The sequence below is a fragment of the Platalea leucorodia genome (assembly GCF_965183815.1).
Source record: "Platalea leucorodia genome assembly, chromosome: 5".
Taxonomy (NCBI): domain Eukaryota; kingdom Metazoa; phylum Chordata; class Aves; order Pelecaniformes; family Threskiornithidae; genus Platalea; species Platalea leucorodia.
Genome location: NC_138827.1, coordinates 22359916 through 22381276, shown reverse-complemented (window position 1 = coordinate 22381276; position 21361 = coordinate 22359916). Strand labels below are relative to the sequence as shown.

Genomic DNA, 21361 nt, shown 5'->3' with positions numbered 1-21361 from the left:
GCGCGGTGACGTAGTGCGTGGCGTGCCCCCTCCCTCTGCCCGCCCCCTCCCGCCGCTCCCCGGCCCCCGCCGCCGCGCAGACCGTGACCCGCCGGCGCTGCTTCCTCCGCCGCGGCGGCGATGTGACCCCTCCCCCGCCCTCCCCCCCTCCCCGCCCGCCGCCGCCCGCCGGCCCGCCCGCGCAGCGAACATGGCGGAGGTGAGAGCGCCGCGGCGGGGCGGGGGCCTGCCCGGGAACTTGTTGCGCGGGGCCGCGGCCGGGCGGAGCGTCCCACAAGTTAGTTGTGGGGCCGGGGAGGCCGCGCCGGGCCCCGGGGCGCCGCCCCGCGCCCGCAGCCCCGGCGCCCCCGCCCGCTCCCCTCCAGGGCCTACCGCCCCGGGACGGGGAGCCTCGCCCCGGGGGACCGGGGCGCCGGGCCCGTCTCGGCGGCGGCTGCGGGGCGCGGGCGGGACCCGAGCGCGGCCCGGGCGGGCGGGCCGGCGACCTGGAAGCGGCGCCTCCCGCCCGAGGGTGGCACTGGGAGGTGGTCGCCGCCGGGCAGGGGTCTGTGCCTTGTCCGCTCTACCGGCAGCAGCCCTCTCGGGGGGATGCTAGAGAGGAGCCCTCGGCTCAGCGGGGGATGGGGCCCTGCTCCTGAGCAGCGAGGGCGGGGCAGAGGGCAGCGGAACAGGGCCTGTGCCTTCCTTGGGACGGGGTTCATCTTGGGGGGGATGGAAAGTGGGGTAACCTTACCTGCTGTGGCGTGGGGGAGTGTAATCCCTTCGGGGTGGAGACGGATGCGCTTCTTGCCAGCTCCTACCGTCTGTCTCTGTCCCAACGTGAAAGAATTGTTTCTCCCGGGCTTTGATCGCAGCACCATTGCTCGAGGATAAAACATATATTTATTTTCTTTAAATATCTTTTTGTAGTCGTTAAGACAAAGGGGAATTGCCTTTACTGGAAGGCCAGCCCTTCCAATCTCTGGGGAGGGAGACCTTCCTCCTGAAAAAGGGAGAAGGACTATTGAGGGGAGTTGAAGGAAATGGGAAAAGGCTTATTGACCTCTTTTCTTCTGTGGGAGGCAGCGTGAGATACGTGTTTGATTATTGAGGTGTGGATTTGTCCATCGCGATAGAATCTGGAAGAGCAGCTCTTTTGCTTCTTAGGAGGCAAGTTAGAACAGATGAATAGATATTTCATTAAGTTTTCTTTAAATTATCCTAAGATTCCAATCTTAAGGTAATTTGCTGCTTGAACAGTGTTGACAAATGGATTGGAAATGCTTGTTTGAAAGTTATGCTATTAAAAAAAAAAAAAATCTCTTCTGTGGGACAGGCATTTCTTCCAGCCAGACTGGGGGGGGTTGGAGGTATCAGGATTAGAATATTTTACAGATGAGGTTTCTTCCCTCTTCCCTTGAAATTCCTTAATATGTGTGAATTTTTACATAAATTTATTTTATCTTTCCCTCCCAAATGAAAACTCTAATGAAGCATTCTTCCTGTTACTCGTACAAAATGTACTAATCTAATCTTAGAAGTTAAAAGAATCTGCCTGTCTGTTGTTTTTTTTTTTCTGTATCTTGAGGGGCAGTGAATCACAGGTCTGATTCCCTAGTAATTTCTTGGCTGAAAAAATGTGGCTATTAAACTTCTGTCACCTGTAAAGTTGGAGAGACATATTGGGGCCCATGCTGATCTAGGCATCACAGTATCCAGGATCTTTGTCTCAAGTTTCACCAATTACTTGTAAGTTTTGTTAATTAAACACAGCATTATTGTGAAATGTTCACACTAGCTCTCTTCTGGTGGGAGCTGAAGTTCGCCATATTGCTAAAGAGCCACAGGCAGTATGCTGAATTACTTCCTATTCTGTATTGTCACGTACTTATATTGACGTTACAGCAGTGATAGCATTGAGAGTTGTAGGGGATTTGTGCTGCAGAGAGCAATAAAAAGTCAGTGGGGTATGGAGGTCAGGCAGGTTTTGTTTTTCACTTTATGGACGTTGTTCCAACGGGTAAGGCTTTTATTACGTATTGGTCTTGATATTTTACTAAGAAAGGAAGAGGGTTTTTTTCCCCTCAGTATTTTGCTTTTTTGAAAAAAAGCTAAGATGAATTCTTTGTCCTATTTTGGCTTCTTTATTTTGGGTTAAGGGGCAGGAGCAGCATAAAGGGGCTGTGAAAGCTTTGATCCACCTGTGGGATGAGTTCAGTGGCACAGGAGTGGCAGCAGCAATGTAGGCTTCGCTGACATGCGTTCACAGCCATTAAATTGTGTGGACAACTGTTTGCGTGGCTGCACTGTGTTCTGGATCGGGAAACAATCAGAATTTTAAAAAATAATGTTTTCTTTCAGTGATTTAAGCTAGGAGCAATGTCCTGAATATGGTTCCTAGCACAATTTACGAAATATATAGGGGATAGGATGGGAAGTCTCCTTAGCACGGCATCGCCACTGAAGCTCTGGTATCAGCAAGCTGCCTAGAGGAACTGAAGACAACTGCCGTTACGTGGTGGTGTGCTAGGTATGCTGGAGGAGGGGTGTGTTAGGAAAGCAATGCGCTGCATAATGCTATGTTGAGAGAGAGCAAGGGAAGACTGATAATTCAAGCAGCCCTAGGACTTGCCTGTCTTGGCAGACAAGGGGCCTAGGACCAGCCTGCATTTGAAAATGTGGGTGGAAGGTAGGACTGCTGTTGGGCCTCTTGTCTCTTCCCCATCCCTCCCCAGTGGAAAAACCTTGTGCTGGCTCTTTCAAAGGAATGCACAGGAACTCATCCTCCAGTCAGGAAAGATCCTAAAATGTTGTGTTCTAGAGAATCAGACAAGCTTTAATGCTAGAGAGATAAACCTCAAAAAATAAACAATATAAATATGAAACTTTTCTAATTTGACAGGAAAGCGCTTCAGACAGGAGCTCTGAGCCTGGTTAGTAAGTAAATGAGTCCAGAAAGTGAAACTAAATTAACAAAAAATGCTGTTTCACTTTTGTAGAAGCTTACCAGTTTGAATACAGAACAGACAAAAAAAATATGGATTTTGAATATATATTAAACTGGTTTTAGATTTGGGATTAATAACCTGTGTTAGGGTTTCATTTTACTTTGAAGCATGTTCACGTGATTGGTTTGAGTCCTAATATTCCAACATGTTAGAAGATTGTTCTAGTCATAAATGGGAAAGAAAACATCTCAAACTTAAGATGAGCTCAAGCTTTGTGAATATTACCATATCATGCGTTAAGCCTCTTATTTAGTCTTTGTGGTGGAGTGAATGCTGATACGTACATATTTTTTCCAAGTACGAGTATTTTAATGTCTATTGAGAAGAAAAGATTTTTGACTGAAAAGCTTGATTAGTAGTTGAAAGAGAATGTTATTTGTTTATTCAGACATTATAATGTTTGAATAAAATGTAAGTGAGATTGAGGTCTTCTGATTCCAAAAACTTGAAGAGCTGGGGTCAGACTTTTGTGTTGAAAAAATAGGCAGATAAATACCTACTGTAATTTCCAGAAGTGCTGAATTCCTGCTGTTACTTTATTTTGTTCCATGATAGGATGCGCCAGTCAGGTTGCTACAGGCATGTGCCAGGATACTAAACAGGCAAAACTAATGGGAAAATGATGAGGGTTTGTAGGTTTGTTTGGTTTGGGTTTTTTTTGTGTGGTGGTTTTTTTTGTTGTTTTTTTGTTTGTTTTGTTTTTTTATTAATTCACTGATGAATAAGAGAAGTACCAGGGCTGCTGTGTGGGAAAGAGGGTAGTCATGTTTGGTCAGAGGTGGGGTGGGAGAGTTAGGGACATACAGTATCCCTGATTTTGATTGGCATAGCTTGGTTTAAATTTCAAGCTGATTTTAATTATGGGTTGAGGGGGGATGGACAACAGCTGAGGTGGTCTAACAGCTCCTAGCTGCCTGAAAGGGGAGATCCTGCTCCTGCTGCTGCTATTGCGTAGGTGCTTCCTGAACTTCTACTGTGGGTAAATCCAGCTCACTAGCTTAGAAAGAAGTGAAAAGCTCCCTACAGGGTAACCAGTTGTATTGGCTAATGGAAAGATCCAACAGAGACTAGAGCTGGTGTGAGGATGGCATGGGGCAGCAGAACCAGTCATGGGCATCAGCGGGAGGGTGATGTATTCCTTCTTCCAAAATGTCAAGCTCTGAGATTGACTCAGCTTCTCCTCACACAGTATCCTTGTCTTGTGCAGCTCTGACCGTTTACTGTTGCTGAAATATACTGTCCTGTTTCTCCCAACTCTTGAGCAGGCAGTTGACCACCTTCATGGCAGCTCCTAGTGTTTCTTGCCCCTCAGTGAGGTTATTCAGCTTTCTGACCTGCTAGAATAAGAACTTAAGTTTTTCCTTCTGCAGAGTGAATTTCTGTGGGGTTAAAATTTTGAATTGGCATCCTAAGGTGTCAGGCAAGTATGGGAAGAAGCAGGAGCATGCATGTCTTAGAGAGGAGCAGGACCGCTTCTCTTCTGGTATCAGTGGATGGTTAAACTGACTCAGCCTGATTTCTTTGAGTGCACTTTCACGTTGTTTGGATTTCTGAAAGTTTAGTTGCTTTTGACCAGAAAATAAGTTTATTAACATTGTGTGGCACTGCTTTAATAAGCCATCTTTAAATTCATAATGTCTGCTAAAATTTTCCTTTTTTCTGAATTTTATGCTTCTTTTCAGTTGAAGACTTTTAAACTTTGTGAATTTAACTGAATTCTAGATTTCATATGCAGCTTGAAACAACTTCAGAACATAATGTTTAAGAAATACATGATCCAATAACCATTCCTATTTTTTACATTCTTAATCTTTGTATTATTATTAAGCTATGCTACTACTTTAAAACAATATGCATAAATGTGTAATAGCCTCCCCTGTAGGAAGCGGTAGTAAAGTTAACACGATCATTAATGTGTTTGCAAATTGAGATGTTTTAACAGTCAGGGAGGACAGAGCTTTTGAGTAATGCATGGATGCAAAATAAGGTCAAAATAGATTAAATCAAGGTTTCCTGCTGACTGATCTAAATCATGATTAAAATAGGTGATTCACATCAGTCCATCCTGTTGAGGACTAATTTTTTTTTCCTCATTTGATCTTAGCTTTAACTAATTGTAATTTTTTTTTTGTTTCATTTTGGAGCAGTTATTGTAGAATACCTCAGAGAGGTATCTGTGAACCTAATGTAGATCTGGGAATTCAGTTTTCTCACTTCCTTGGTGAGAATATAAACTCCAAAGTGGTTGGTTATAGTCACTGATTGTATTCCCTCAGTTTTTCTGACAAGCTGTTGAAGGGAAAACAATAGCATTTTGTGTTCTGCATTTCTAATCTTGGAAAAGAGTTGTTTTTCTTTTTTTCTGTCATAATAGAAGAGTTTTGTGGCTTTTTGGTGTATGATAGAACATTGATGTTTGTGGGCTTACTGCTTGGGACTTAGACTTCTTTCTAATACAGCGGAGGGATTTTAGGTAGTGAAATTGTTGAAAAGTTCAGGTTCTTTTTGAGCTTTTTTCCCGGCCAGAAGCCCCAGTCTGTATTAATATTTCACTGCTAATCCATTCATGTCACAAATTTTTTCCTTGTTTTCTGATTAACTGTTGTGGTTGTGGTTTGTAACACTCCTTCAAAATGGAAGTTTCCTTGGTAAAGTTCTAGTGAGCATACTGTCCTGTCAATGAAGGCATTCCCCTTTGGCTGCAGCTTCCTCCATCTATCAGTCTTCCTCAGTTAGCCTTAGAGCATCAGCCCTCATCTAGATTTTCTGATGACTTGATCCTTTAGGTAAATCACTGCACGTTGGTTCTTGAGCAGGGATGACTACCCGGGGGTACAATTGGTGGTTCCTGGTTCCAGTCATCTGCTCTGCTCGAAGGAGGACGAGAATCAGTTCCACTTTATTGTAAATACATTAAGTTAGTGTGTGAGTTCAGCAGGTGATTCAGCAGCAGCATGGTCATGAGCCATTGGACAGAAGCTGCTTTTACCACCCTAAAGCGTGCTGTCTCTTCTTTTGACTTGGAGGCCTGAAAAATGTAGCTACATCTGCAGTACTTGTATGTGTGCACCTTGGGTGTGAGTGTTCAGGCTGGCGAGGTAGTTAGTCCCTCTAGTTCAGAGATCTACAGGGTGATCAGAAACTGCCTTGACAGTCTTATATCATCATTGTCTGTCTGTCCTGCCATGTTGTCCCCCTGGACTTTCAAGGTGCTATTTTTTCTTGCTGGAGGCTACTCCTTCTACAGCAAGTGCGGCAGAAAGGAAAGCATGCTAGTCTCGCTCTTTGGAAGCCTGTAAGTTCGTACAGATTCACTTTGGGTGCACCTTTGCTTTGTTGCTCCTGCTGTGGCATGATAACCTGACAGAAGTGTGGAGCAGATAGAAAGCTGGAGAAAGTTAAATCACCCCAGGGAGAGTCATGACATCCTTCAGCCTTCTGTGTTCCCCTAAATCACTGCTTTTTTTTTTTTTTTTTTTTTTTTTTTTAAAAAGTAGCAGCTGCTACTTTTGTTAGAGGTGCAGTTGAAATACCTTTCTCTTTAAGAATTTTCACTAATATTTACAATATTGAAGATGTCGGCAGGTGATACAGTGACTTCTCTGGCAAAACCGACTTTAAAAGGGTACTTAAGAAAGGCTGCGGTTTGTTTCCCCTCAGGTGTGCCACTACAGATTTATGGAGCCATGTTGCAAACCAAATGTCTGAAAGCTACACATTAACAGTATCCCCTGTGAAATACTGTGTATCATCTGTTTCCCCTTTCCAGTCTTTTCCTGGTAAAGGGATTTAGGTAGATTGATACAGGACTGAGTCAGCTGCATTAAAACCCAACCTGTGGTGCTTGCCAGTTAGGCACTCTGATCAGGCAGTTTCTTCAGAAAAACCGAGGCTGAATTTTTTTTTTTTTTTTAGGTTTTTATTTATTTATTTATTTATTATGTAGTAATAAACAGAACCAAACCTTACCCAATATTTTTCTCAGAAGAAGCAGGTGGAGAGAGGGAAGTGAGCAAATAAGTAGTTTTTTAGGGCTACCTGCAAAATCTCAAAACTCAGGATTATGAGATAATTTGGGGTGGAAACTCAGGAGGTCTCTGGTCCAACCTTCTGCTCACAGCAGGGTCTGCTCTGAGGTCTGACCAGCTTGCTCAGGGCTATCTCAAGTCTGGTCTTGAAAACCTCCAAGAAAAAAGACTGGGCAACCTGTTCTAATGCTTGGCTGCCCTCATGGGGGAAAAAGTTGACTTTAGAAACTCTTAAGTAGAATCAAGTCTAGGAAGGGAATAGCCAAGTCAGGGGACCTTTGCTAAGATGGTAGTTTCAAGGCTTAGATGTACATGTTTGAGATCCGAGTTGAAACATTGCACTTGATCTTTATGTTCTGGAAATATAAGAATTTTCTCATTTAGCAACCAAATTTAAAAAAAAAAAATGTATATAAAAGGTTCCATTTCATGTGCAGAAGGGCTTGGATGTTGCTGTAGTTTTGGCTGTGGAAGCGTTCACATGTAAAACCACTAAATGAGGGGCAACAGTATTTTTTTTTTTTTTTTTTTTTTGGTCTCGCTTCAGTATGTTGCTCTTTTCTTCCCAAGGTGAAAATGAGGCAAACCATTGTCTGACACTTAGGTTATTCTGATATACAACACAGGGAGAGAGGGACAGGCTGGAACTGTAAGCCTTCCACTGAAATACCTGTTCATGAAAAAAGACACTTGCCCTCTTGAGTAAAGGAAGTTCTTCGCCATTTTAACTAGTTTTCTCCAGGCCATCATTTAGCTTAGCTCACTGGACAGTTTATTAAATGGTTGCCACAGTCGGTTCTTAAGACTTCAACAGTTGAGGCATGGGTCTTGCAAAATTTTTTAGCTGATGAGCTCCTGTTCTCAAATAAGTTGAACTTCAGGGTGTACAAAGTTAGTTTCTAAACCTTATGTATTCAAAACTTCAGTTTTCATGCAGTCTTTGAATACTATTCATGTAACTGCATATCTGCATTTTGGGAATAAATGTGAGTTATATTGTGAACAGAATACATATTACTACTCACATATCAGTAATTTCCTTTTAATTAGTCTGCTTAGTGAAATGTAGCTTTAGTATGTATGTGGCTTCAACATCACTTGTGAGGTAATTACATGTATTCTCTACCTGGTGCTTCATTCTTCGTGTTGTTATAAAATAGGTAACACTGCTGCATTTTAAGGTTTGTTTGGCATTTAATATTAAAGTTTTCTGTGCCCCAAATGTTGCTAAAGCAAGGCACTGCAACTCAGAAGTTAACTTTGGTATTTTCCTGTAGCAGAGTTCAAAAGACCTGAGCATCTACTTGATGAATTTGTCAGGCTTATTGCTATCAATATAGACAAAATTTAATTTTGGTTTTTAACTGGTTTATGTAACACTTAAAGAGCTATTAAAGATAACTGAGTCAATTTGAACAGAATGTGTATTTGTCATTGTCTTGTGGAGACTGCAGATGCTGCTAATTTTAAGACGTTTCTTTATTAATTGATTATATTAAACAGCATGAAAGATGTTAACAATTACTACAACAGTAGTTTTTTAGGTAGAAGTGAAACTGTGTAGTGCCCTGTCAGTTCTGTTCAGGTGTTTCTTTGCAGGCTGTAGAACTGTAAAGAGAGAAAACTCAGAGTGTTACTTCCACGGCTTTCACGTTTTGGAGTATCCCATTCCCATCCAAGCAGCTATGAAGCATTGGAAAAAGACATGAAAATCTCCTGCCAGCCTGCAGAAATGGGCATTGCCTGGAAGCATATCTCTGCTTCTGAAGTAGTGGGTTCAAAAATAAGCTGTGAAAAACTGGTGTCTTCAGAAGGCTGTTTGCATTAAATAAACCTGTCATGATGCCAATTTAGTTTTACTTTTACCATGTAACGTCCATCACAAATTACAGTAATACAAACATCCCAAAGTCCAGTGAGTTCTTGTTGTCAGAGTAATGCTGTAGTCTAGGTATTTTTCTGCATCTGATATGTGTCTGCTACGTTCATCATTTGACAGTCCAAAGGTGTCTGAAAGAGACTGGCCAACTTCAGTTGCATTTATTCCTATATCCATACACTGGAGAACGTATTTGATACAATCTTTTGGCTTGGTTGTTGCCGCAAGTGTCACTAACCTTCTGAGAACACCTACTCTGCATGTCTTTCCTGAGACTCCTAAAAATACACATGGAATAAAAACAGTGACAGATTCTTTTAGTGCCACCCAAGCCTGATGTTTCCTTGCTCAATGTCTTTTCTTTTTCTCTTTACTGTAAGGTTCGTATTCTTCATATCTCAGAACTGGTATTTTCTTCAAATTGCTCATCTGGAGCACTAACAAATGTGCTCAACAGTGTATCCATACAGCAGGACTCCCTTGGTTGCTTGAGCTTTTCCTAGTTGTCCATGAGTTAGGAGTTCACAAACGATTTTTCATTCTTTTGAACCCACAACAAATGTTCACTGTTGCATCTTCTGACAGTGTTATGCACAGAACAATTTGAGTGTATCAACTGTATATCGTAAGCATCCCATAGTTTTTCTCTGCTGGACCTTGGATAACATAGTCGTCTTATAGGTAGCAGCTCTTTGTTCCCATGAGTGCCCTTGAGGCAAAAAAAGTGCTTTGTACTTCTCTGAATTGCTGCAGCAGAAATTGAAAAGCCAGTGAAGAACAGGGGTATTCTTTTTCACAGGAATTGCTGTTATATTAACATACCATAGCTTAGGACTTAAGATCTGATGATACCTACGTAGCCATATGATCTTTAACTACTGCCAGGAAATTTTCATAAGCAAATGCCCTCAAAGCCATCTGTTCTACCCTGGCCAGAGTCATGATCACTTGGAGGCAAGGAAATAGGACTGAATAATCAAGAATTGCAGTAATTGTCTTGAAATGACTTTTTAATCATAGGATGCTCTTTCACCTTATGTGTAATGCTAACAGATTGTCACAGGTTACTCCTGATCTCCTGTCACATACCATTCTTCATGTGTCTAGCTTCAAACTCGTGCTCTAGATTGTTTGCAACATGTCTGGCAATTGCAAAGGCCCAAGATGAAGTACTTTGGCTCCCTGATAGGATGTAAAACTAGTGTTAGTTTTCTTTGAGATTGGTTTGCTGAACCAGCACATGCTACAGCTTCCCGATTGCTGGACCAGGCACAAGTGGCAGAAGCACATGGAGTGGTGGGAAGAGGTCAGACTACTACTTTTGACAGCAGCTGGCCATTAATATAGATGAGATGTAATGTGACACCGCATCTAGCTAGAAATAGAAGGCAGAAAATGATTGGCAGTGCATCACTTAGACTAAAAACGTATGAAATGCAGAGATGATAATCCACAAACTAGGACAGACTAGGTAGATATGGTAGGCAAAGCTTAGAAGAAAGGAATAGAGACCCAGAGGCTGTTCTCCTAAAAGCTGCCTATGAATTCTGTGACAAAGAATGAACTAGAACCTCTCAAGGAATGAATCCATTCTGTGAAATAGCCTGAAATGGACTTAATGCTTCTAGAGGTGATTGGGTTTTTGCAGATTTTCTAGTTTGGGGTTTGTATTTTTTTTCCTTGCATAGACTAGGATTGTACTGGGTATATATTTTGGAGTTGTTTAAAAGTCATGGGGGTCATTCTGAACTCTAGAGGCATTGCAGTATTTTAGCAATGCTTTTGAAGCAGTGAAGGCGGTGATTGCTTTAGCAGTATTTTGGCCTGTAGGGAAGGCTGTTTGCTTTCTTGAGCCTGTCATGCCTTCTCCATACTATTTTAGAATACTGAAAGCTGAACTTTGTTTCTTAAAGTATGCTTGACTTCTATGAGATTGTTTTATGCCCCACTATGGTTTTGTGTCCACTCTCAACAGGAAAATGCTTCATTGTGGTAGGCTCCACTGCAGTATTTATTGGAGCATTTAGTTACGGAATTGTTGAAATTGGAAGGGACATCTGGAGATAATCAACACCAACCCATTGCTCAAAGTGGGGTCAGCTAGAGCAAGTTGCTCAGGACCGTTGCCAGTCTGGTTTTGTATACCTCCAGTGCAGACACCACAACCTCTCTGGGTAATGTGTTGCCATGTTTCATCACTCTTACACTGAAAAAAACTTCTCCTTATGTTTCAATGTATTTGAGTTTGCATCCATTGACTCTTGTCACTGGGTGCCATTGAGAGAGACTGGCTCCGTCTTCTGTACGCTCTTCCATCAGATATTTATGCACATGGATCAGATCTTCCTGAGCTCTCTTCTCCAGGCTGAACAGCCCAGGCGCTTAGCCTCTCCTTCTGTGTCAGGTGATCCAGTCCCTCAGTCACCGTTGTGGCCCCTTGCTGGAGTTGCTTCATTCTGTCCCTGTCTCTCTTGAAATTGGAGCGCCCAGCACTGGGCACAGTACAGCTCTGCGGATAAGGACCTGGGGGTCCTGATGGACGCAGAGTTGGCTGTGAGCCAGCCATGTGCTCCTGTGACAAAGTAGTCCCCCAGCACCCTGCTGGGGGGACTCAGCCCAGGGGAGATCCATTGGTAATACTATTGGGTAATACCATGGGTCTGGGGCTGGGCTCCCCCCAGGACAAGACAGACATGGACAGACCGGAGTGAGTCCAGCAAAGGCTGTAAAGGTGCCTGAGGGTCTGGAGCACCCGAGATGCGAGGAAGGGCTGGGAGAGCTGGGACTGTTCAGCCTGGAGAGGAGAGGGCTCAGGGGGATCTTATCCTTGGATATAGATGTCTGATGGGGGAGTAGAAATGAGGGAACGAGACTGCTCTCAGTGCTGCCCAGGGACAGGACAGGAGGCAATGGGCTCACATTGAAAATCAGGAAATTTCAATCAAATGTAAAAAAAATACCTTGGGTTTTTTTTTTCTTATTTTAAGGGTGATCAGAAACCAGATCAGGTTGTCCAGGGAGGTTGGGCGCTCTCCATCCGTAGGGGTATATAAAACCTGACTGGATGAGATCCTGAGCAGCCTGTTACAGGTGACCCTGCTCTGACCACAGGGTTGCACTTAGACAATTTCCAGGTATGCCTTGCAACCTCAGCTGTTTCAGGAATATTATACTCCAGATGTGGTTTCACCAGTGCTGATTGCTGCTCTTAATGCAACACAGGATGCTGTTTGCCTTTTTTGTCACAAGGGCACGTTGCTGGCTTGTGTTCAACTCAAGTGTCCACCAGGACCTCCAGGTCATTCTCTACAAAGCTACTTTCCAACTGGTTGGAACCCAGCCTATACTGCTGCCTGTAGTAGGAGGTGATTCCTCCACACATGAAGGACTTTGCCTTTCTGTGTTGAACTTCATGAGGTTTCTGCTGACCTGTTTCTGCAGCCTGTTGAGATCCCTCTGACTGGAAGCGCACTCATCTGCTGTATCCACCACTCCTCCCAATGTTGTGTTGGCTGCAAAGATGGTGAGGGTGGGCTCTGTCCTGTTGTCCAGGTCCCTAATGAAGATGCCGGATGGTATTAGCCCCAGCCTTAATGCCTGGGCTCTGCCTCCTGTCACTGACACCCAGCTGGACTTTGCTGCTTGTCACAACCCTTTGAGCTGAGCTGTTCAGCCAGGTGTCCAGGCACACCCTGCTTGTCCAGGCTGTGCTTCGTCGGTTTGTCTGTGAGGGTGTTACGGAAGATGGTGTGGAAAGCCTTGCTGAAGTGAAGACAAGCAGCATCCCCTGCACTCCCCTCATCCCCCATGCCAGTCCTCTCATTGAGGGAGGCTTTTGGGCTGCTCAAGCATGATTTCTCTTTTGTAAATCCATGCTGACTGGGAAATGGTTTCCGGGAGGGTTTGCGCTATCACCTGCACAGGGGTGGGGGTGAGGCTGTTCAGCCTGTAGTTCTCTGGATGATTATCCTTGAAGAGGGGAATTATGTCTTTTCCATCCTGAAAACTTCTAAAGGGTGACAAACTTCAAGTGGGACTGGAACAATAGGCTCCAACATTTATATATGAATCACATAAAAATCTATGCATGTGCACACGTGCATAAAACCATACAAGGTATATATGCATCTGAAGGCTGCTGCCTGGCTTCAGGGCAGAGGTTAGAGCAGCCTCTGTTCTGGTGGTTGAGGATTTTAACATAGGAAACCTGCTCTTCCGAATTGAGGTGGAGAGTTGGATGTTCCCCTTTACACAAGGCTCATGGACCAACAGGCCTCCTACAGGTCTTTTCGGCTGTTGGCAAATCTTTAACAGTGGCTGAAAGCAAAGCTGTGCTTTTAGGGCTGGGTTTTTTTTCCCTGTGAGGGCTGAGATGCTGCCATTACACCATGCTAGATTCTGTTTGCTTGAACTCATGCTATCCTTAATTCACGGTAAAGTGAATGCTACCTTTCCCTCAGAACCTCTACCCTATCTGGTGGTGCTGTAAAGAAAGCAGAGTATAAGCTATTTTTTGCTTTTCCACAAGTGCTCTTGTGCTTTGAGTCACAGTTATTTTTCTGGACATAAACATAATTATACCATGAGCTAATTCTCACTGACCACCTTGATTTCTTCAGTTTTGGAGGCATGGCTTCCTGATGCTCCTGTTATCCCTGGTTTATATGCTCGTTTTTTCTCATTCCTTTCCTTCTGACTTGAGGCCTTTCCCCAGAACTTTCCTTGCCAGGTTGGGCTGGGGTATAAAGCAGGTGAGTCAGCAAGGAGGGGCTCCACCTGCCCCATGTGTGGGCCAGCCAGAATTCCCCAGTGGATTACCACTGCAAAGGTGAGACTAGCACTACAGATCTATAAATGCATAAACTGTTTCCCAACTGAGCCCCTCCTTGAAATGCCTCTGTTACATCAAAAAATAACCAGGGAGGTGGGGAGTGGTTGTTTAACCTTAACAATAGTGCTAGTACTAGGTTAGAGGGAAACTGGCCATGAGTAAGTGCAGGTTGTATCTTGGAAAGAGGTTTTTTTTTTTGTCATCAGGAGTGTTAGCTTGTGTAAAAGCCTTCCAATAACGATGCATTTTAATGGTTGGGCAGGAAGAACAGTTTTGAGATGGCATTTGCAGAATTTATTGTTTACTAAGTAACATGTTTTATCCCTCAGAATAGATTATCTTCAGGGCTTTCTAGGACATTATATCCAACTCTCTGTTCCTATGAGGGCAGAGTTGTTTCTGGAATAATCTTTCATGATAAATCATGGGAATACTTTTTCCCTTCTTATCTTTACCAGCCCTGGTTCTGCTTTCCTCTTCCCATCTCAGAGCGACTCGGTATTCAAGTCACTTGATTTTGGTGAGAGCAGTCTATGTTTTAATGATGAGTCATTATTTGGATGCAAAGTATACTGATACTACTGTACTAGGTCAATACTTGGTTAAAAGGGGACCCTGACGTTCCAAAGACCCTTACATGAGGATGGGGTCTCCACAGCTTGCTTCCTGGTCTCTGTTGAGGCTGGATGTATTTGCAAGGGACTTGATACCTTGGCAGAGGCTCATTACGAGGACGAGAAAGCTGCACCTTGACTTCTGCACAATCCACAGACCGTACAGCAGCGTTTCTGTGCTGCCCTGGTGAATTGCTTACCATTGCTGTTTTGGTTTTGCTAGATTGTTGCAGTTAATACGAGCAGTTTAGCTTCAGTTACGTTTCTGTTATGCCCTCTTTGGGTGATAAAAGTTCCTCTTGCTGCTAGTGGTGGCTGTAATCTGCATTTGCAATGCTCATTTCTTTCATATTTGTTATGAGAGAATTGTTAAGGAAGACTTAGTCTTTATTTTAAAACTTTCTAAGATACTTCTTAGTGATGTTTGCCTTTCCCTTATTTTTTCTTTGCACCAAACATGCAGTATTGTCTACCTTATTTTTAGCATTGTCTGCCAGAAATAGACAGTTTGAATTTATTTGTTTTCCTACCTGTGATTGCTAAGACTTTGCTAATTTGCACTAATAATTGTGTATTACCTATTACGCATTACCCAGTTTTCCAAGTTTATCAGACAAACAAAACATACCAAATAGAGATCAGTCATTGCTGGCTGATTTTGATATTCAACTGTAGCTCAGTATATGCTAGTAATACTGTACACTGGAATTTTTTAAGATAATCTTAGCAAAGAAAGATTTTTAAACTGTAGTCATTAGCAAAACTTCCTATGGCATCGTGCAACACTTTGCAAAAATGCTTTTAGTGCTTACCCACTTAACGTGACTTTCAGTCTACTTAATTGTACAGATATGATTTCTCTTGGCTTTTTTGTGCAGTACTGCCTTTTAAAGCTAATACTGCCTAAAAAGCTAGTTCTTGCAAGTCAGCAGTGATACTGCACATAAACTAAAAACGTATTTGGATGTTAGTAAGTATGAGAACAATAGACTGTAGTGTCTCCACCTGGAGACATTGTATATATTCTATATTTTCTTTAGGCTGTACAAATTTTAGTATTTGCTTCGCTAGGCCAGGTGTTTTGGGTGGAAGTAGCCTGTGCAAGTGACTGCTTGGCCATATGAGATGAAGTCACGGAGAAGGAAAACGCTTTAGTAAATCTTGGAATAATAGTAGAAGTTTTTACTTGAGTTTAAATTTACCACTTTCTAACATAGTATCTTGTTTTAATTTTGCATACAATTCTGGGTGTATAGATTTTGCAATTCTAGTAGGAGTACAATCTAGATAGAGTACTAGGCATACACACAAGTATCTATCATGAATGTGCAAATTGAAGTTTTCCAAATTATTTCTTGGTCAAATGCAGGTGGTTTTTCATGAAGACAGCATTGTATATTATGTAATATAACAATATCTATGATACCAAACAATATCTCAGTTTCCAGAAGGTGGCAGGGAAAGGGGTACTGCAGCTGTCTGAAGTAAAAAGTCAGTCTTCCTAACTTTGAAAAAACCGCTTTATTAGGTCTGTTCCTGAAAATAGTTGAAACATTTGCTTGCATTTTCAAAACAAATGAGGTTTGCATGTCTGACATGCAAATTTCATCCCAGGAGGTTAAAGATTGGCAAAGTTATAAGCAAGGGAAAACAGAATTTATGAATGAAGACGTTTGTTCTGATTATAAATGTAAGGTTACCAAATATGGTAGGCCAAAGGATGTCTCTGTTACATAAGGATTGTTGTGGAAGTCTAATTTTTTTTCCTGTATTTCAAAATATATATTTGTTTTGTAGTCTGTGATCATATTAATTTGTGTTATAAACATATTTGGGACGAAAGTCTGGCTTGCAAAATAGTTTTTGTTGGTTTTTTTTCCCCCTCACAGATGGGTTAGAGATTAAGATTAAATTGCTTTTTCTTTTTGTTCTATGAGTAGTTCTCATTGTAATTTGTGATTACCTTTTAAGAGTGTGTACCTTAATTTAAATAGAACAGAGAATTTGTGTGTTGCATAGTATGCAGTTTCAAATAGGAAGAATAATTTATCTTGAACTGTGCTTCCACTGTCAATGTAATCTGGCATATACCTTGGTTGTGGAAAAGGGGATTTAGTACACAGAGTTAGATCAGAGCTGGATCGTTAAAAAATAACCTATCACTACTGTTAGTTTTCAGTTTTGTATTGGCATAAAGGAAGAATTGGAAATGAGCAGATAGAGATGGAGAGAAAGTAGCATTGCCCCATCTAGCAATAGCACCGATTTATGCCATACTAAGCTCATTGTGGAATTGTAATAATATTTTCAGAATGAATTGTTTTGCTTTATTTTATACCTTCATCAACTCAATTATTGCATCACAAAATGGGCAGTTCTTCCAATTATTCTTGCTGAAATAGTGCAGCAATATTGGTACATAAAGGAGAAAATGAATACTGTTTACCTTAAATTGCTTCAGCATGTTTGTGGTGCTTTATTTGTAAATATATTACTTGCAGTGACTTGCTTTGTATCAGATGAATTATTGCTTTGAGTTTGTACATGTTCAACATAGAAAAAATAATTTCCTGTGTTTTCTCTTTTAGCCTTCTGTTGAGTCTTCAAGCCCAGGTAAATATTTTTAATATTTCCTAAACTTGTGAGGGAAGAGGGCACCCTTGAAAAATTATCTTTTCTGGTCTCTTCCAGTTAATAATCTAAGGATATAATTTGATGAACAGGTTGGTGGAAGTACTGGTTTAAGCAATCCCTGCTTTCTTCCAGTCTGTACCAGCACAAGTTTCTAAATGGTAAAATACACTGGGGAGATATGATTCTTGTCTTTGCAAAAGCTGCACGAACACGTGTTTGGGAACGCTGGTGTCTTAAGGAGCACAATGTGAGTGAGTGCTGGGGGCATGAAAGAGGCTACTTCACCCAGCAATATAGTTACCATCCCTCTAGGCATGGCTACCTGTTGGTGTTAGAATTAAATATGGAGTCAAAAGTTAAGGCACTGTATGGTTTAACACATAATAGCATCAAGAACAAAAGCATCAAGAAAAGCAGTATTTTTTTGCCTCATTGAATTACTAAAAATGAGGAGTTTCATTACTTCTGTTTTTAAAGCTGGTTATTTTCTGATACTCCAGTATCCCAGAATTACTGGCTATCTAGTAGTCAGCCTAAGTGTAAATTATGAATATCTGGGTGTTTTTTGTTCACTTTTGTACCACTGTACTTACTGTTATTTATTTCCAAGGTTTTTGGCATCCTACTAGTGGAAAAGCTTTCCGCTAGTTACTTCAGATGGACTGCTGCTGTCTCTCGAGCTCTTATTTCTTTCAGAGAAATAATCAAGTGCTTTAACACTTCAAACTACAAAGTATAGTTAACTTTAACCCTTATAGTCAACCTCTTCCTCTTGCATCATTAGTGTGGGTACACACTTCAGGCTTTGGAAAATGAAATTTAAATTGTCCACGGAGACAAGTGGAAAAATGTTAGCAGAGTTAGAATTAGAAATCAGGTATTGCTGAATTACATAAAAATGCTGCATCTGCCAAACCATTCATCCGTTCATTTATTTCTCATTGTCATAAAATATAACCAGACTTCTTTACAAAGAACTGTGAAAAAACTGCATGGGGAAAAATAACTAAGGATTCTGCATCATAAATAAAATCTGCATAACTGTGAAGCTTACTTTAAATTTTGGAAAAGTCATTAGACTGTCTTTGTAGTTGTAGACAAGAAAGCTTCCAAAGTACAAAGGAAACAACTGCCCTGAGCTTATATTTTATGAGTATTTCTGCTCCCAGTAGAATTCTTGATTCAGGCAGGTTTATGATTATTTAAGAATTAAGTCTTCAAAAACTGAACGTTTTACAAACATTTAACTAGGGGCCCGATGTCCAGATATATAGTACTTTGAGAACTGGCTGGTTAAACAGTATCTCCTGGTTCTTTTTGCCATGATCTCTTACTACCCAAAGGACAGCTTTCACTGTCCTCTGTATAATGAGATTGGCTTTCCCTAAGATAAATGATTGAGGGATTTTGAAGATATTTTAATTTATGAGTATAATTTGAGTATTAAAATGTCACCAAAATTAAAAAATTAAACTCTGTGAGGCCATGATCTAACTAAAAACATTCTTTAAAATGTTTTCTATCAGGAGGTTCAGCAACATCTGATGACCATGAATTTGATCCATCAGCTGATATGCTGGTGCATGACTTTGATGATGAACGGACATTAGAAGAGGAGGAAATGATGGAAGGAGAAACAAACTTCAGTTCTGAAATAGAGGATCTTAACAGGGTAGGTAGCCTTAAGTAGTCATAAAACACAACCACAGCCCACAGTCTCACACAAAACATATGCAGGGTTTTTCCCTTATATTTGGAATTTAAAAAAAATCCACCCCTAAAACACTAATAGGCAAATAATACAGACGGGCGAAAGGGGCTGAGCTAAATTCGCAGTTTTCAAAAGTTGGGAAGAGGAAACTGGTACATAAATACTTAATAATGTATAACACTGTGCTTGTTTAGTTTCTTTTTGTGTATATGTGCTGGTGTAGGATTTGCATTCTAGAGCTAATATAAGTTAAAGTGCGCTCAAACTTGTGTATTCCAGTGTTGTTATTTTCTGAAGCACTTGCACTTGATTAGTGCATATAGATTTTGATTTTTTTAAAAATCCCAAGCATTTGTATAATACTTTAGTGGAGCATATAGGAGTATCTTCATTTTTAAGATGGAGGAAATGGAGATGCAGATAAAATGATTTGCTCAAAGCAAAGAGTTGTCAGCAGAGCTGGGATCAGAACTCACAATTATTGTTAATAATGATAAATAAAGCTTAAAATGTGTATCTTCTGAAATAATTGCATGTAAGATTTGACATTTTGAGGTTATGCTGTCACTTATGTATTGTCTTAAATTACTTCTCAGGCAGGAATAATATTCTTAAATTACAAACTAGGTTCATTATAAATGTAAAGTAATTTAGATACTGTCTGTGACCTCATTGGCTGAAAAGGCTTCCAGAACAAATCATTAATGATTCTCAGATGCATATTCGATGTACAAATCCTATTTAGTATAAGTGATTATGCCAATATGACTTTAAATTAATTTAGTGCATTTAGTCTACATTCCGGGTGTAAATGATAATTTCTTTCTGGTAGTTTCAGGTTTGATATTAAATGGTAGACATAAAGATAAATAAATAGTTTGTGAATCTAAATATGCCTCATCTAGATTAAATAAGCAATGGAGCTCCACATTTATGTCATGTGGTTTTTAAGTTGAAAATATGTTTTCTTCCCCTCATATTTTGTGAAGAATCAGCATCTGGTTGTGTAATTCTATCACCACATTACAATGCTTCGTTTATGACTGTATTTCAGCCATCAGTTTATTCCCTCATATCTTGGTTGTTGGGGCTGCAAGTTTATAATTTCTCCATGTGTCAGCTCTTTTGTGATCAGGATGGTGAGCAATGGTATAACTTAGATTCACATTGCTCTGTGTGCTGCTCTTCTCTGCAGGATGCTTTTACAGACTGGCAGAGAATCTTGCGGTCAGTTTGCACGTGTATTGCAGGTAGGGCTTTTACTGAGTTTCAGATGCTTCCATGCCAGCAGGGTCTTGCTAGAGACCTGTGGCTACTTCTAGTTGTGGGATAGCAGGCCACACATCAAGGCTTACTTTTATCTCTTTTTTTTCAGACGTGGATGATAGGCAATCTAAATCTCAAAACTATTGTCAAGACAAGTGCTATCCTGCCTTTTTCTTTCCCCCAACATTTACACATATTATTTCAGATTTCCCCCAGGCTATGAATGTGCCTGGTTTACTAGTTCAGCTCCTTCAGAGATGAGGTGGCAGTTAGGTTTTGCAAAAGGATTTTTGAACCTTAATGATTTAACTCCTGACTGTCATAAAAATTACACCTTCTGCTGAGAGTGAGGATCTTTTCTACTTGTTGCTTGAAACTCTGGTGAATCTGTAATGCATTAGTACTTGCAGTTGAGTAGCAACCTGCATTTGTCTGTGCAAGTACATGTATGCATTTTTGTCTAAATGGCAGTAGCATATCTGCGTCTAGAGACCTGAAGTTGCCCTCTATGCTGCTGTAGTATAGGAAAAAATACACTTCCCTGAGAGCAGAACAGTACCTGAAGGGAATCAGAAGTATTGGATTTGGTGGTTCTCAGTGATATTTCTTGAAAGGTAAGAGTTTTTCTTGGGCAGGAAAGCTATCTGCAGGGTGGAGCAGCAGACTATCCTTGATCATACCCAGACATGTAGTCAGTAATACTATTTTTGTGTGTAGGAGCATCTATACCAGATGTGACCAAAGTCCTGGCTAACCAGTATTCCTTCTTCAGCAGCTTGACAGACAGTGTTCAGGAAGGTGGGCCTGGGATGAGACACATCTCTCAGTGTTCTGGGCACATGCTGACACTGCAGTTTTCCAAAACGCAGGAAACTTGGCAGCATAATTTTGGTAGCAGGAAACTGCATTCACGCTCTGTCTTGGAAATAATAAATGACCAGGCCCCAGCAAGTTGCAGAAACTCAACTTCCTCCTACTCTTAGCTAAGCTGACTGTACAAAGCATCAGCTGGAGGGGGTGTGACATGGAGGATTTGACGAGTGTGAGGCCAAGTTCTTTACCTTTGTGCTGCCCTGTCTGTGGGCAGAGCACTGCTGGGTGGTGTGTGCTGGCTTCCTGGGTGCCTCTGGGAAGTGGCGAGCATTGTGCTGTGTGTGGTGCCTCCCTATGTTACTTACAGATTTTTAAGCTTTTGACTCCCTTCCTTTTTCCATTTGTTGTTCTGTATAATCCCTTGGTTTCTCCTGTTGGCCCCCCCCTTTTCAGGGAGGGCTCTTGGGTTTTCTTAGGGTTACGCACCAGCATCCTCTTGTCTTTAAATGAGAGAACCATACATGGAAGCATGCAGTGTTTCTCCCAAATATTCTTCCAGCATCTAGCAGGGTGCAGTTCAGGCACGTATGAAAAAGAT

At 41.4% G+C, this 21361-nt stretch overlaps 1 protein-coding gene across 7 annotated transcripts in view; it reads left to right on the top strand.

Annotated features, from left to right (window-relative positions):
- Positions 1 to 21361, top strand: part of MIER1 (MIER1 transcriptional regulator) — a 39502-nt gene that overhangs the window by 971 nt on the left and 17170 nt on the right. For 2 of the 7 annotated variants that reach the window (XM_082314070.1, XM_082314065.1), the window contains 2 exons: positions 16928 to 16952; positions 18500 to 18645. In XM_082314070.1, the coding sequence (XP_082170196.1) occupies positions 18547 to 18645 (99 nt within the window). In that variant the 5' untranslated portion in view covers positions 16928 to 16952; positions 18500 to 18546. Of the gene's footprint in view, positions 1 to 157; positions 200 to 1707; positions 1729 to 2490; positions 2510 to 16927; positions 16953 to 18499; positions 18646 to 21361 lie in introns of those variants that run through there. The other 5 variants (XM_082314064.1, XM_082314066.1, XM_082314067.1 and 2 more) reach the window with 5 other exon arrangements.